The 13,601-nt window shown below is 30.9% G+C and overlaps 1 protein-coding gene across 1 annotated transcript; it reads left to right on the top strand.

Annotated features, from left to right (window-relative positions):
• The first annotated feature begins 4,808 nt into the window (after positions 1-4,808).
• LOC144837144 (UNC5C-like protein) lies at positions 4,809-13,364 on the top strand. The gene is made up of 9 exons (XM_078692154.1): positions 4,809-5,360; positions 6,013-6,147; positions 7,610-7,751; positions 7,912-7,935; positions 8,530-8,559; positions 9,551-10,075; positions 11,239-11,269; positions 12,152-12,186; positions 12,447-13,364. The coding sequence occupies exons 1-9, from the start codon at positions 4,809-4,811 to the stop codon at positions 12,530-12,532; spliced, it is 1,560 nt and encodes a 519-aa protein (XP_078548280.1). The 3' UTR covers positions 12,533-13,364.
• Positions 13,365-13,601: the final 237 nt, after the last annotated feature.

Below are 13,601 nucleotides of genomic sequence, written 5' to 3'. Positions count from 1 at the left end.
TTAAATTTTTAAAATCATTTAAATCAACATTTATCTAATAAGAATAAAACTACAGGGAGTGCGATTTTTGTTACATTGTTAGTTTTTGCCAAATCATTTTATTGGGTTTTCAAACAGCAGAAAGTCACATGATGGTGTGTGTTGGCCTAGTGTATGTTTACTTGAATTTTATTCACATGTTTTTACACACCTACAATAAATTATCAATTCATCATAATATTTAAAACCATAATAATAACATTTTCTATTACATAGGCTAGTATGCTAGGTTGATCATTATGAACGTTCTGTGACACACAGAAAGCAGTAAAATGTGTGTTTGTAATTTGCATAACAATAAACATCTTCATTACACAGTTTGCATCCTTATAGAGATGCGCAATTATATACTATACCAGTGAGAGTCTAGACATACAATAGCCTCCGAGGGTAATTTTATGGAGCAGTAATTCTGTTTTAGATTCAGTTGTAGCGTGAGTTATATCTATCATTATTATTATTTAATACTACAGTAATTTTATTTAATATAGACTGTTTGTTGTAATCAGAAATAGCCAGTAGATAGCCAGTAAACAATGCTATACTGGTTTAGCATAGAACATCAACCAACAGTAAAAAATTATAAATTATAGAAATATTGTCCAATTAAAACTAAATATTTGTAAATAATATTCAATTGCATAAATGCAAATATAGTTTATCTTAAAAATTGAAATAATGGATCATATTGCAGGCTGTAGGCAGACGGATGAGGATTATGGTTTGGATGAACCCCTTTGTCTGCAAACCCTCATTTCCCTGCAAACCCCTTCCTCACTAGCCCCCTTCCTGAATTTGAAGTTTTCTCAGCATTTTCTCCTTCTTGGACTACCTAACACCTGTGGTGCACCCTAACCTTGTGTTGCTACCTTATGGGCCTGAATTGTAGTTTTAGTGGTTACTTGAATACTTGGACAATGACTATAGTAATCATCTGTTGATATTTCATGTTTAACTAAATTTGTTTATGCTGTACCACACTTTCATTTCAAAATATATACTATAATATAAACTGTGACATTTTCTGGTTTATTTTAACATTTTTAAGACACTGAAAGTTATGTATGTGTGTGTACAAATGTTTGTGAAAAAATTATAGGATTATTAGGGAAGAGTAAAATTTCTCCTGAATATATAATATGTAACATTTGCTAACCACGTATTGATCTTGTGTTTATTGTTCACCATAATGTAACATTTGCTATTGTTAAGCCATATTGATATTATAATATGTATTGTGCATGTGAGGTTCAAGGGCTTAGAAAGCATCTATAGACATGAAAAAATCAATAATTCATCATAAATTTAAAGAAATTCAATTTAAACTAAGCTTTATACAGAGACAAATAGTAATACAGCTTGTGGGTTGTATTGTAGTGAAAAAAAAATAATTTATTGAAAAAAAATGTTGGTATTAAATGTATATAGGTAAAATGTAATTGGTTATCCGCACTTGGCGGATAACCCCTTGTTATTGTCAGGATCTTTTTTTTTACCTCCGCCAAGGAGGTATATGTAATCGATCGTGTGTGTTTGTTACTTGGCCAAATTGAAAATTGGCCAAGTATGTTGATCTGTTTGGTTTGTTTGTTTGTCATCACTCTAGCGCTCACAGCTTTTTGTCTGTTTGTTTGTTAGCAGGATTACTCAAAAAGTAATTACAAGATCTTTACCAAAATGAATATACAGATAGATATGTGGTTAAGGACCATTCCATTAAATTGGGACCATTTTGGACCATGGTCCCAATTCTGGACCACTTTTTAGTATACTTTTCAGACCTGCTAGTGTTAAAAGAAAGAACAGAATGTTTCAAAAGCCGGCGAGCAGTCTTAAAGTAACAAGTAAACTGAAATTGCATTTTCTCGAGAACTACTTGTCCAAAAAACTTCATTTTTCTACAAGAGGCAAGAGTTATAATTTGTGATTTGTAATTTTAAAACATAATTTGATTTAATGTGCACGATTTTTGATGCGAGTAGTTTAAAAAACCTATTTCTTTTCAAATTGACTCGTTTGATTTTCGCGTTGCTGTTGTTAGTCAACTGAAGCTATTGTTAATTGAAAGGCTTGTTACATAACCATTACACCAAACTCGCATACACATGCTTGTAGTGAAATTAGCCTAAATCACAAACAGCATTAAGACACACACAAATATAACAATACATGAAACGCGTCACTTTGACGAGTTAGTTATCCGCCCAACAAACGCCACGTGCATGTCATACGTTGGAATATTGCACACAGAAAAAGATTATGGCATTATGACCTGAACTTGTTATGCTGCCAATGTCCGATACGACACAGTTGTAGTTGCTTCTAGGGATACAGACGTACTAGTGATTCTAGTGTCTCACTACCAAAGAATGGTATCCAAATGGATGATGACAGGGACATCCAAAAAAAAGAAAGTATCTATAAAAGACATTTTTCAAGCCTTGCCCGAGGGTTATGCAAAAGCACTGATTCCATTCCACACTATTAGTGGATGCGATACTACCTCATATCCAGGGAAGAGTTAAATTACATTAATACATACATACAGTAATTTAACTCTTCCCTGTTCATATCTAAGTGGTCACTCAAAGGCATCGGCATGGAAGTATTAAAAAAAATTATGAACTAATTAAAGACCTGGGAGAAAACCTATCAGTGACCAAGTTATTATGAAATCGGAAAGATTCATTTGCTACGTTTACGGTGTTTGTCAAGTTAAAAGTACCAATGAAGTTAGGCAGTATACCTCCAACAAGCGATGCAGTGCACCAACATATAAAAAGAGCACACTTCCAAGCACTCGTATGGTGGAAAAAAGCTGTATCGCCAATCCAGCATTTGCCATCACCAACAGATTTTGGGTGGGAGCTATCTAATGGTAAACTTCAACCAGTGCTTCTGAAAAATGAAGCTATTCCTACTGCTTCGTTAGAGATGATTTATTGTGGATGCAAGACACGATGCATAACCAATAGATGTAGGGGCAAGAAGTCAAAACTACCATGTACAGCTTTATGCCGCTGTAACAACGCTAAAGATGACGGAAACCTTTGCATGAATGATCTTAAACTGATGCCCTTAACATGTTCATTCCAAATGTAGCTTACGTGTTCACATTTTCTTTTAAATCTATACAATCATAATCCATCATATTGATGGCAGGTAATTTTCAAATGTAGCTTAGTACGTGTTCAAATTCTTTTTTAAATCTATAATCATAATCCATCATATTAATAATGCGCTCATTAATTAATGAGCGCCACATGGGTGGAGGATACCGGCGCTATATAAATTTTCATTTATTATTATTATTATATTGATGGCAGGTAGGCCTCTATACAATCATAATCCATCATATTGATGGCAGGTAATTTCCAAATTTCCAAATGTAGCTGATGTGTTCAAATTCTTTTTTAAATCTATAATCATAATCCATCATATTGATGGCAGGTAATTTTCAAATGTAGCTTACGTGTTCAAATTCTTTTTTAAATCTATAATCATTATCCATCATATTGATGGCAGGTAATTTCCAAATGTAGCTGACATGTTCACATTTAAAAAAATCTATAATCATACTCCATCATATTGATGGCAGGTAATTTCAAATTTCAACAAATGTAACTTGCGTGTTCAAATTTTTTTTAAATCTATATAAATCATAACACATAATATTTGATGGCAGTGAATTTTATAATTTTACTAATTATTATTGTGTATAAATAATTTCATAGTTATGCAATTATATTATATTTAGTATACAGTAGGCCTATGCTATAGTTTAAAGGTCAATAACCATACTATCGGCCATTCTTGTACAAAATGTGCCATTAGACTGGATAGAAACACACATGTTTTAAACAATTTAAAAAGAAAAAAAAATTCATAAGACCACAATTTTCAAAGTTATATTGTTATATTTGACTAATATTTCAAAGGTCAATAGTTGTAGAATCGGCCATTTTTTGTAAAAACATTTCATTATAATAAATATGAATGTATAGTTTCTGAACAATTTGAGCCCTATTTCGTGTCTCTCCGATTATTGGTTACTGAGATACGATAAATCAAGGTCAAAGGTCAAAATGTCAGAAATAAGACTTGCATCCATTTTTTGAGAAAATGTGTCAAGTGAATATAAAAACATATATTTAAAACATTTTGAGACCAAAATTAATTATCTGTGACTAGTGGTTCTCGAGATATAGGGTAATTATAAAAAATGGCCGCCATTTTTAATTATGCAAATTAAGGGCTTAGATGGCCGAATTTCGCTTGGGATCCGCCATATTCGTAATCAGCGAGGTTGAAATATCCTAAATCAAGTGGATCCCAGCTTCTACCCAAAAATGCTTCTTACACCATATTTCAGAGGAAATAGAACTTGTCTAGCATGGTAATGATACCACAACCAAAGTTGGCTGCAATAATATTAAAAACATGAAAAACTATTTTTGTTATAAAATTAAATAGAACTAACACTGTGCAATTCAAGTTGAAATAAATGAATTGAGGAAAATAGACAATCTTACATTGCTGTATATAAATTGTTCTGCTAGTTAACTTAATGACATGTTCAAATATAAGCTGTATTATCTACTACTGTACAGTGTTAATATAATCTTGACAATAAAGATGATTTGGTACTATTTTTGTTAAGGAGTTATACTCTAAAGAGAGCTAACATTGTAACTTTGTGATAGAAGAAAGTATAATTTTATTATGAAGGAGGTTGTAACAATTACTATATAACAAACACAATTAAAATAATGTTTCATTCTGCAGATCGAATGGAGTTAATTGTGGACTCTACAGGTGGAACTCTTCACCTTAAGGATGAAGACATAAAGTTACAGATACAACCTGGAGCAATAGAAGAAGGAAAGACAGTTGAAATATCACTAGAAAATATTTTGGAGGAAACAGACATGCCTGTACTTCATCCACTTGAATCAATAATATCACCTATTGTTAAATGTGGACCAGAAGGCACCATCTTCAACAAGCCCTGTTTACTGTCATTTCCACACAATGCTGTAAATGAAGAGTTTTGGGAATTCTCTCTACTTTTTAAAGAATGCTTTCAAGATAAATGGAAAAAACTCACATTAGAAAGTGATGAAAAGGACTTGAATTTTACTTTAAACAAGGGCCGATGTTTTATAAATTTAAATCATTTCTGTTATTCTGCAATTATCGGTCGAGTAAGAAATATCTTTTATGCCAAAAAAAGTATAAAGTTGGGCGTTTTTGGAAAGGCGCTTGTAAATGAAAATGAATATCGACTTCGAGTAACATTTTTTAAGCCAGGAAAACAAAAGGTAATTGTTAATTTTTTAGTAAACTGTATTTGAATTCCAATTTCATGGAACTTTTATTTCGTAATCTTTTATGCACAAAAATGTTCCAAATCATTTATTAGATGATCGTTGCTTTTATTTTCCAACTGATAAATTATTTTATTAACCTGCATAGGTATTTATATATATATATGCATAGACAATTTAAGCAGAAGGTTTCCATTATTTTCATGAAAAGGGAAATACACAGAAAATCTCATTTCTTTATTTTTTTTCCAGTTTTTTCACCTTTGTGTAATTTGTGTACAAATATATTTTTAAATATGTAAATATGCTTTGATAGAAATATTTGTAAAAACAGCTCAAATAAAATGTTTCTTATAATATATTTACTGTAGGGGCCTACCGGTGACATTTCATGACATTTCTTCAATAGAGTTGAAATTTTTTATTAAACTTTCTTGGGTTATCCTCAGTTCATTCAGTTAATATTGTTTTCTTGTACCTTTTCTTTTTTTTTCTAAATCTGTATCTGTACGTAAAATTGAATGAACTGAAATAAAATGAATGAAATAAATAGAATAAATGAAGAACCATGAGGTAAAAGAGATAAAATTACCTCTGTTTGTGGTATAACCAGGAAAGAGACTTACTTTCCATGTATGAATTTCAGGAGGTTAATGAAGAACAAGCATACCAGGGCGACAAACTTTTAGAACCAGGTACAGTACGGTCTTTGTATAAAGACTTGGAAATAAGAGTTGAAATACCAAATCAGAAATGGAGAGTAGTGGATAAAAGAGTAAAAGTAAGCAATTTGTTTTTGTTATGAAATTATTTTCTTTTAAAAATTCACAAATCTGTGCAAATGCATTATTGTATATTATAGGTAGTCTGCTGATTATTGCTTGTTGAAACAGTAATTTGAGTAGCACACACTAGAATGAGAAAAAGTCTAAATTCCACAGTGTTGCAATGTTTACAATTTTTGTAAGGCTCCATCCTTACATTGTTCACAAGAATTTCAACTCATCAATTGAATGTGTAGGCTGATGGCAACATAACTTGTATTAAATTGTTTTTTATGTATTAAATGATTTAGTTAAAGAATGTCAGGGTCGTAGCCAGGGGGGATTTTATGGTTCGGGCAAAACCCCACTTTACAGCGAACCCCCTAACTGCGAACCCTACCCCAGACATGCCCACTACCTCACCCTCATCTCTGAAAATCCTCCAAATACGTGCCCCACAGTACAAAAGGTTATTGGTAAATTGAAAAATTTGTAAACTCTTTCGTGAATAACTCATACCTTCGTTCCTGTATAAGCATACGTTGAGCGATACGTGTCTGTAAATTTCTAAGAGTTGCAAATGAATTGCCGATTTTCACCTGAAAATAAATACAAATTTTTTATCCTTGGATGGACAGTAACATGATATTGACGCGTGTATCGTACTCATACAGTGAGCTGGGGCACAAACGATTCGTTTAGGTCACTGGCAGTCAGTATGCATATTTATATAGCCTTCATCAAAAAATGGAACGCTGCGGTTACCTACAGTATTTATGTGTGGCTATGAAGTATAGTGTATCATCATCATAGAGGATTATAGTGAATTTAATATATTACACTATAATAGCTATGGTATCATGATCTGTAGTTTACATTATAGCATCCGATTATTTTTTTCTAGACCACCAACCGCCCATACCGTACTTTTTTCGGAGTTTCCCCTAGACGTACGTTCGCATTGAACTTGAACGCAAAACAAAATATTGAGTGAATGGGCTGTGACCCAAATAGTTAATGTCCGAACTCCCCCCTTGACAGATCCTGGCTACAGCCCTGAATGTACTGTAGATCTTAAAAGTAAATAAAAATCTAAAAAACATTGTCATGTCCTAAAAATTGAAGAATTATGGGTGCATACATATTTTGTTCACAAACTATGATGACGTAATTTGTGAGCCACCTGATTTGTCAGTGTTTGTAATTTTAAAGTTGACCTTGGTTTAACTTTAACGATTACAATTGTTAAATTGTTTTAATTGATACAATTTCAATTATCTGAATTACGCAAAGCGGCAATTACCCTTTTCCTGTTAAGTTAAGTGATATTTATTTTAATGCAAATTTATATAGGTAATTACTATGACTTTGGCCTATTTTGCTTACTACTAACCAACTACTTATTACATGGAGGAATACATGGTCCAAAGAACTGCTGTGAGCTAAACATACATATCCAATATATACTTTTTTTCATAGATTATCCTTGCTGAATACCTATGGTGTGAAAGACCATCAACAAAATTTTATTTAGAAAGAGTTAATTCATCAACAAATGATCTAAGGGCAACCTTATCACTAAAACAAGATTCAAATGATATTCCTGAAGTGGAAGTGGATTGTAAGTATTTAAATGTTGTATAATTTAAGTAGTAAATTAAATCTATATATAAATAACACATTTATAATTCATAAAGATAGCAATTAAATCTCTAATCTTGTAACGACAAAGAATCTATTGTTTATCTATTATAAATAATTATATGTCTTATTTGTTACAGGTGATATCAGGTCTTTAATCGCAAGTATGTGTATGTTGATTTTCAGTAGTAAACTGTAGCATTTACTTTTGTTTCTATGAACCCTTTTAATAAAGTGTCTATTTATAATTTCTTTATGAAAACGGTATTATTAAAGAGACACTTTTGTTTCCTTTATAGGGGTGTACCCTTATTAGGCAGTGGTGGCACCCGAGAGGCATCGGTTGACCAGACGGGGAGAAAAATGTTTTTCCTGATAAAGTATTGTTTTTACCCTACTGAGTGTGCCCAATCAAGGACTAAAACTAACCTTACTGTAAAGTCTCATATCGCCGTGATGGCCCAGCCAATGGATGCTAGCTTTGCACCCATGACCCACCATACCCTCCTCTGGGCGTTTGGCAAATCCTGGCACCACCACTAATAAGGGATTTCTTTTATATTATGGTATCATAAAGTAGGGGGGTCTACTATATCAATGAATATTGAGTTTTTTTTTTTTTAAAGAAAAGCATTATTGTTTTTAGTAGAAATTCTATTTAACATGTGGTCTTGGCCTGTCATAATATGTTTCTTACTTACAAAAAAATATGTGTTTTTTTCTATTGAAACATTTATTGTATACTGTATTTGTTACAGGAAATGTTGAACCACCAATAACCAACCCAGGTATAATATATTTATCATTCCAATTAAGTTAATTTAGCATTCAATTTGTATGAGACAAATACAAAATCATACAGTACCATCCTGAAGACATTTGTACTTAACTAGTAGTATCCATGGAAAAATGTTGTTCCGTTAGTGGTTCATGAACTATTTAGCAGTTAATTCCTGGTAAAACTCATACATCAATAAAAAAAAAAAGTGTAGAAACAATGCAAGGATTATTTTAATCGCTATACTCCTGTTTATTCATATAAACATTTTCTGAGATGAGGTAAAAATGCCAAAATTTGACAACATTCTTTTTTAGGTTCAAAATTAAGAGAGATAATACACATATTATATCTGGTGGCAAGTCCCCACTTTTTATTGTTTTGCTCGGATGTAATTAAAAAAATTGAACTAAATTTTAAAAACCAAAATGTTTACCATTTCTTTAAATAGTACCGTAAATAAAAAAAATTGTAACCCTGGGTTATTATTCTTTGATCGTTTTTTAGGGTGAGTTACTATTAGAAGGGGGGTTAGGGTTAGAGTAGTGGGTTACTATTACTAATCTTAAATTAGGCACCTGGAAATAGTAACCCACCCCCCAACTTTTCCGGTCAGCAACTCATAGCAAAATAATAAAACAGTACGAATAAACAAATTTGTTTGAACTCAAACACTCAATCCTCCCCACTACCGAGAACAACATGCATTATCTCCTTGTTTTAAAAATACGGCTGCATCATAAACGACCAGTCTTCATAAATGTAATTTTGTCAATATAGTTTTTGTGACTCTAATATTAACCCCATATGGGTTAGAGTAGTGGGTTATTATTATAGATTGACTTACAAGGTGGGTTACTATTACAAGGTGGGTTACTATTAGAAGGGGGGTTTACTATTAGAGTGTGGGTTACTATTAGAAGATTTACGGTAACAACTCAGATACATATATCTTGTAGTGTCAGTAGGAATATAATACATTTTTCAACATTTTTTTACAGCAAATTTTAATGTCTTGCAAGAAAAGTTCAGAAAGTTAAAACATGATCTTGGCTTAGTATATGTTGGTGAAAGATACCTCTTACCAAGATGTTGTCTCTTTGAACACATAGATTTAGAGACCCTTGCTGATCCAAATTGCACAGCAAATGATCTATTTAACAACCTCCATGATCAAAATTACATCTCACCAACTAATATTAACCTCTTGTCAGAGGTTGCTGATTTAACAAGGATTAAAGATGCTGAAAATCTTATAAATCTGTATGTGATAGAAAGTAAGATTTCAAAAACCGATAAACATACACTATCCACATATAGGAAACGATTATGTAAGGCATTGAAACAATTTGACCCAAATAAGTTAAAAGATGTAATTGCTTTCTATGGATTGAGGCCATTAAGAAATAGCATAGAAACCATTTGGGATTTAGTGTTTCACTTGGAGAGCAATGGAAAATTAATAAATGAATCAGAAAGAAAGATTTTTGCTGATCTGCTTGGACCAATTGCAAAGAATATACTTGGTATGTATGTTGTATATATATATATTATTATTGTATTATATATTTTTCATGAATACAATTATGGCCTGTTTCTGCTGTGAAAAAGAATTAGGACAAATTGCAAATAACCCTTTAAATGATGTTTTCAAAATAAGGGTTAATAACACCCAATTGGTTCTTTGTTAGAATGCCATTAGCCAGTTTTTCAAAATACTGTAGCATCTTGAACATTTGACTGCTTGAGCGTTACATTTTTCATAATGTTAACAATTCTTCCTCAATTCTTCAAATGATTGAAAACATTTTTTGGAAGCACAAACTTTCAGATATAAAGATATATATTTTTAAATAAACAGTTATTCAGCGTTTTACAGCAGAAATAGGTATTACATGAACAATATGATTTCCATACTTATTCAAATAAATTCAATTTTTTTCCTCAAATAAATGCCCCATCACATGCATATACAGTACACACAATATTGAATTATAACTCATTTCTATTTGTAGCAGAATTCATTGACTTCCCATGATCTACAATTGACCAAGCATTTTTATAGAATTCTTGATATTAATTGTGTTGTATTTTTTCATATTTAGGGAGAATTAATTATACATGTTACCATATTACACACCAAATAAACGCCTCTAAATCTTATTAAACTTCACAAGTTTACTGATATTAGGAACAGAAAAGGAATTCATTTTTACCCTTCCTGACATCATATTGTATTCAAGATACTACTGTATAGTATTGCTGCATCAAGATATTATTGTAATATTTCAACCACACCAATTGAAGTAAAAATATGTTTATTGTATAATAATTACAAGCTGATACCAATCCTACTATCTTTGACCTACCTGAAACCTGAATATATAACACAATGATAGCCAAGAATCGCCAAAAGTATTTTTCAATATATTGTGGTAAATCCCCTTAAGACAGATATTCATAAACATAACTAATATGCATTTAATACATCACTGGTATATATTTTTATTCAATTTAAGAAATACATACAAATACGGTACATCTAAATATATAAAATCAATGAATCATTAAATTTAGCAGCAGGAAAAAAACTGATATTCATCTGGGTGAACTGTTGGTCAGGTATGAATAAACAACTCATTGTTTTCTCGCAATTTGTAATTCTTATTGATATTCATTGTTATTTCAGATCCATACCAACAACAACACAACAACGACAGGTATGCAAGTGTTTTATTAATATTTTGTTTATGTAATGAAACAATGCTATTATAATTAATAGTACTAATTAATTACTAATTGCTTTCACTCAGTGCGTTCACTTAGCATGATTTTGACAGTCACTACTGTAGTATTAATGACATTTGTAGTTACTTATCGCAATGAGGGCACGATTGGTAACAAGTTAGTCTTCTAAATAAGTTTTCCATTTATTGAACATTTTGAAAATAGTCGTTATGCCTCACAATTCATACTATTGCTTGTGTAGCAAATAAGTATGTGCAAATTCAATGTTAAAGTAGCATTTCGTGTACATATTTTTGTGCCTGAACAGGTAGATGTTATGCCGCGCATTTGGCAAAAGAGGCAGATTTACTAATGCTAATCTGTAATCAGTGATTTTTACTAATGAAAAGACATGACCACGATTAGGCAGCCCAAAGAAAAGAGAGAAACACACCTGGGCTTATGAATAAAAAATATTTGTAGTTTTTCTGCATAATTGAAAACAAATTCAGCAAACGACGCCCCCCCCCCCCAAAAAAAAACACTGTAAGTCTGAATATGTATCCTTACTAATTCTTATAAATAACCAGAAATAAAACTAAAATAGTACTGATTAATGAAAAGAAGCTCATAAAATATCGTAAGTCATCTTTATCATTAAAATGTTGCTGTTGTTTTAGTCCACACCCACCCCCAATGCAAAAGATAGAACATTAGGTTAACTTGAGTTCAGCACTTAATTTCACCATTTTATAGGACCTGCAATTTTATTTAAAATCCAGAATCTGTTACTGTATATGTTCCTAACAAACTTAATTCAATAGTTAATGCCTATATAACAGTTGTCATTATGTGTACAAATGTTCTTTTTACAGTAGCTTCATCAATAGGATATATACATATTTGACAGGTATTACATTTTTTTTTTCTATTGAAAGACTAAAAGAATAAAAAATATATTTTCTTCACCAATAAGTAGCTAACAAATAGCTAACTATAGATGCTTTTGGTCCTCATTCATTAAAAAATAAAGTAATAAAATAGAATACCATTTTAATAATTTAGATATTAACAAATCATAATGGAACTTGATATTCTTGAGATATCTTTTAAGTATTTAAAATAAAACAAAGTTGAATATTTATCAAAACATTTTGCTCTTGATTTCAGATCACTGGTGGATGGTTCCCGTTTGTATTATTTTAATTGCAGTCTTTGTAAAATTTGTATTTGGACTAGCAAGAATTTTAAACTAATATTAGTTTTGTACAATATTGCTTCACTGCACCTCCTTCTCACCGGCACAAAATAAGAAAAAGAATTGTTATCTGAAACTGTAAACACCACTATTAAAATGTTAAAGAAACAATCATAAAATGTGGAAATTTCTCTCAAATCGATTTTATAAGAAAAAGAATAACAAATAATAATATATATTTTTATTACCGTATTATATTATTTTTAAATCCAAATGTTATTAGTAAGAAATATGTAAATTGCATTTTTTCTCCATTTAATGCAGATACTAATTGCAAGTATTTCACATCCACTCAGAGATTATGTATGTTTATATATTTATGTGTACACACCACATCATTTTAAACAGCATAGCATTGCATAGCTCCATTCAATAACTTTTTAAAACTACAAGTTGGCTAAAGATAAATCAATGGTTTTATTGGAGTACGATTGAAATAAATTTGAATCATCAGGATTTTCTAAGTAATCAGTCAACCAAAGTAACGAGTTGATATAAACTATACTTTAAACAAATTGTAAAAGAAAATATATTTAAATGTAGAACTGGCCCAAATCTCTAGTTACTGTCTTCTATTCTGTAATCGTCGTTTGGTTTTTGTCTGTAATCTCTGAAATGTATAATTGTTCTTGTACTGTTTAATTCTGTTATTTGTTCAAGATGGAGGAGGCGGGGATAGAGGTGCTGTTCTTTTCACTTCCTTTTGTCCTTTGCTTTTATTTATATTTTTGTATATGCAGTGATGAATTGAAATGAATAATAAAATAATCATTGTGGGATTTCTTTAAATCAGACCATTTTTAAATTACTTTTATATATGTTGTTTATTTTTTTTAAATGCCATGGAAAAGATATTTTTTAAATTAAGGTGATGAAAAATATTACTGTAAAATAATAATATATACAAAATAATTTATTTGTGTATAAAAAGGCAATTTACAATAAATTTTTTTCTATTTTTGATCAGTTGTTTTTGTCATTGTGTGCATATGTTGTGGAGGTTTCCGGAAAAAAAAAATTAGCATGAAACGAATTCTCAAAATAATTTATTGGGGAAAATGTCTTTA

This window comes from Antedon bifida, chromosome 3, assembly GCF_963402885.1.
Source record: "Antedon bifida chromosome 3, ecAntBifi1.1, whole genome shotgun sequence".
NCBI classification, from domain to species: Eukaryota; Metazoa; Echinodermata; class Crinoidea; order Comatulida; family Antedonidae; genus Antedon; species Antedon bifida.
Note: the sequence above shows the minus strand (reverse complement) of the source record. Positions and strands in the feature narration are given on the sequence as shown.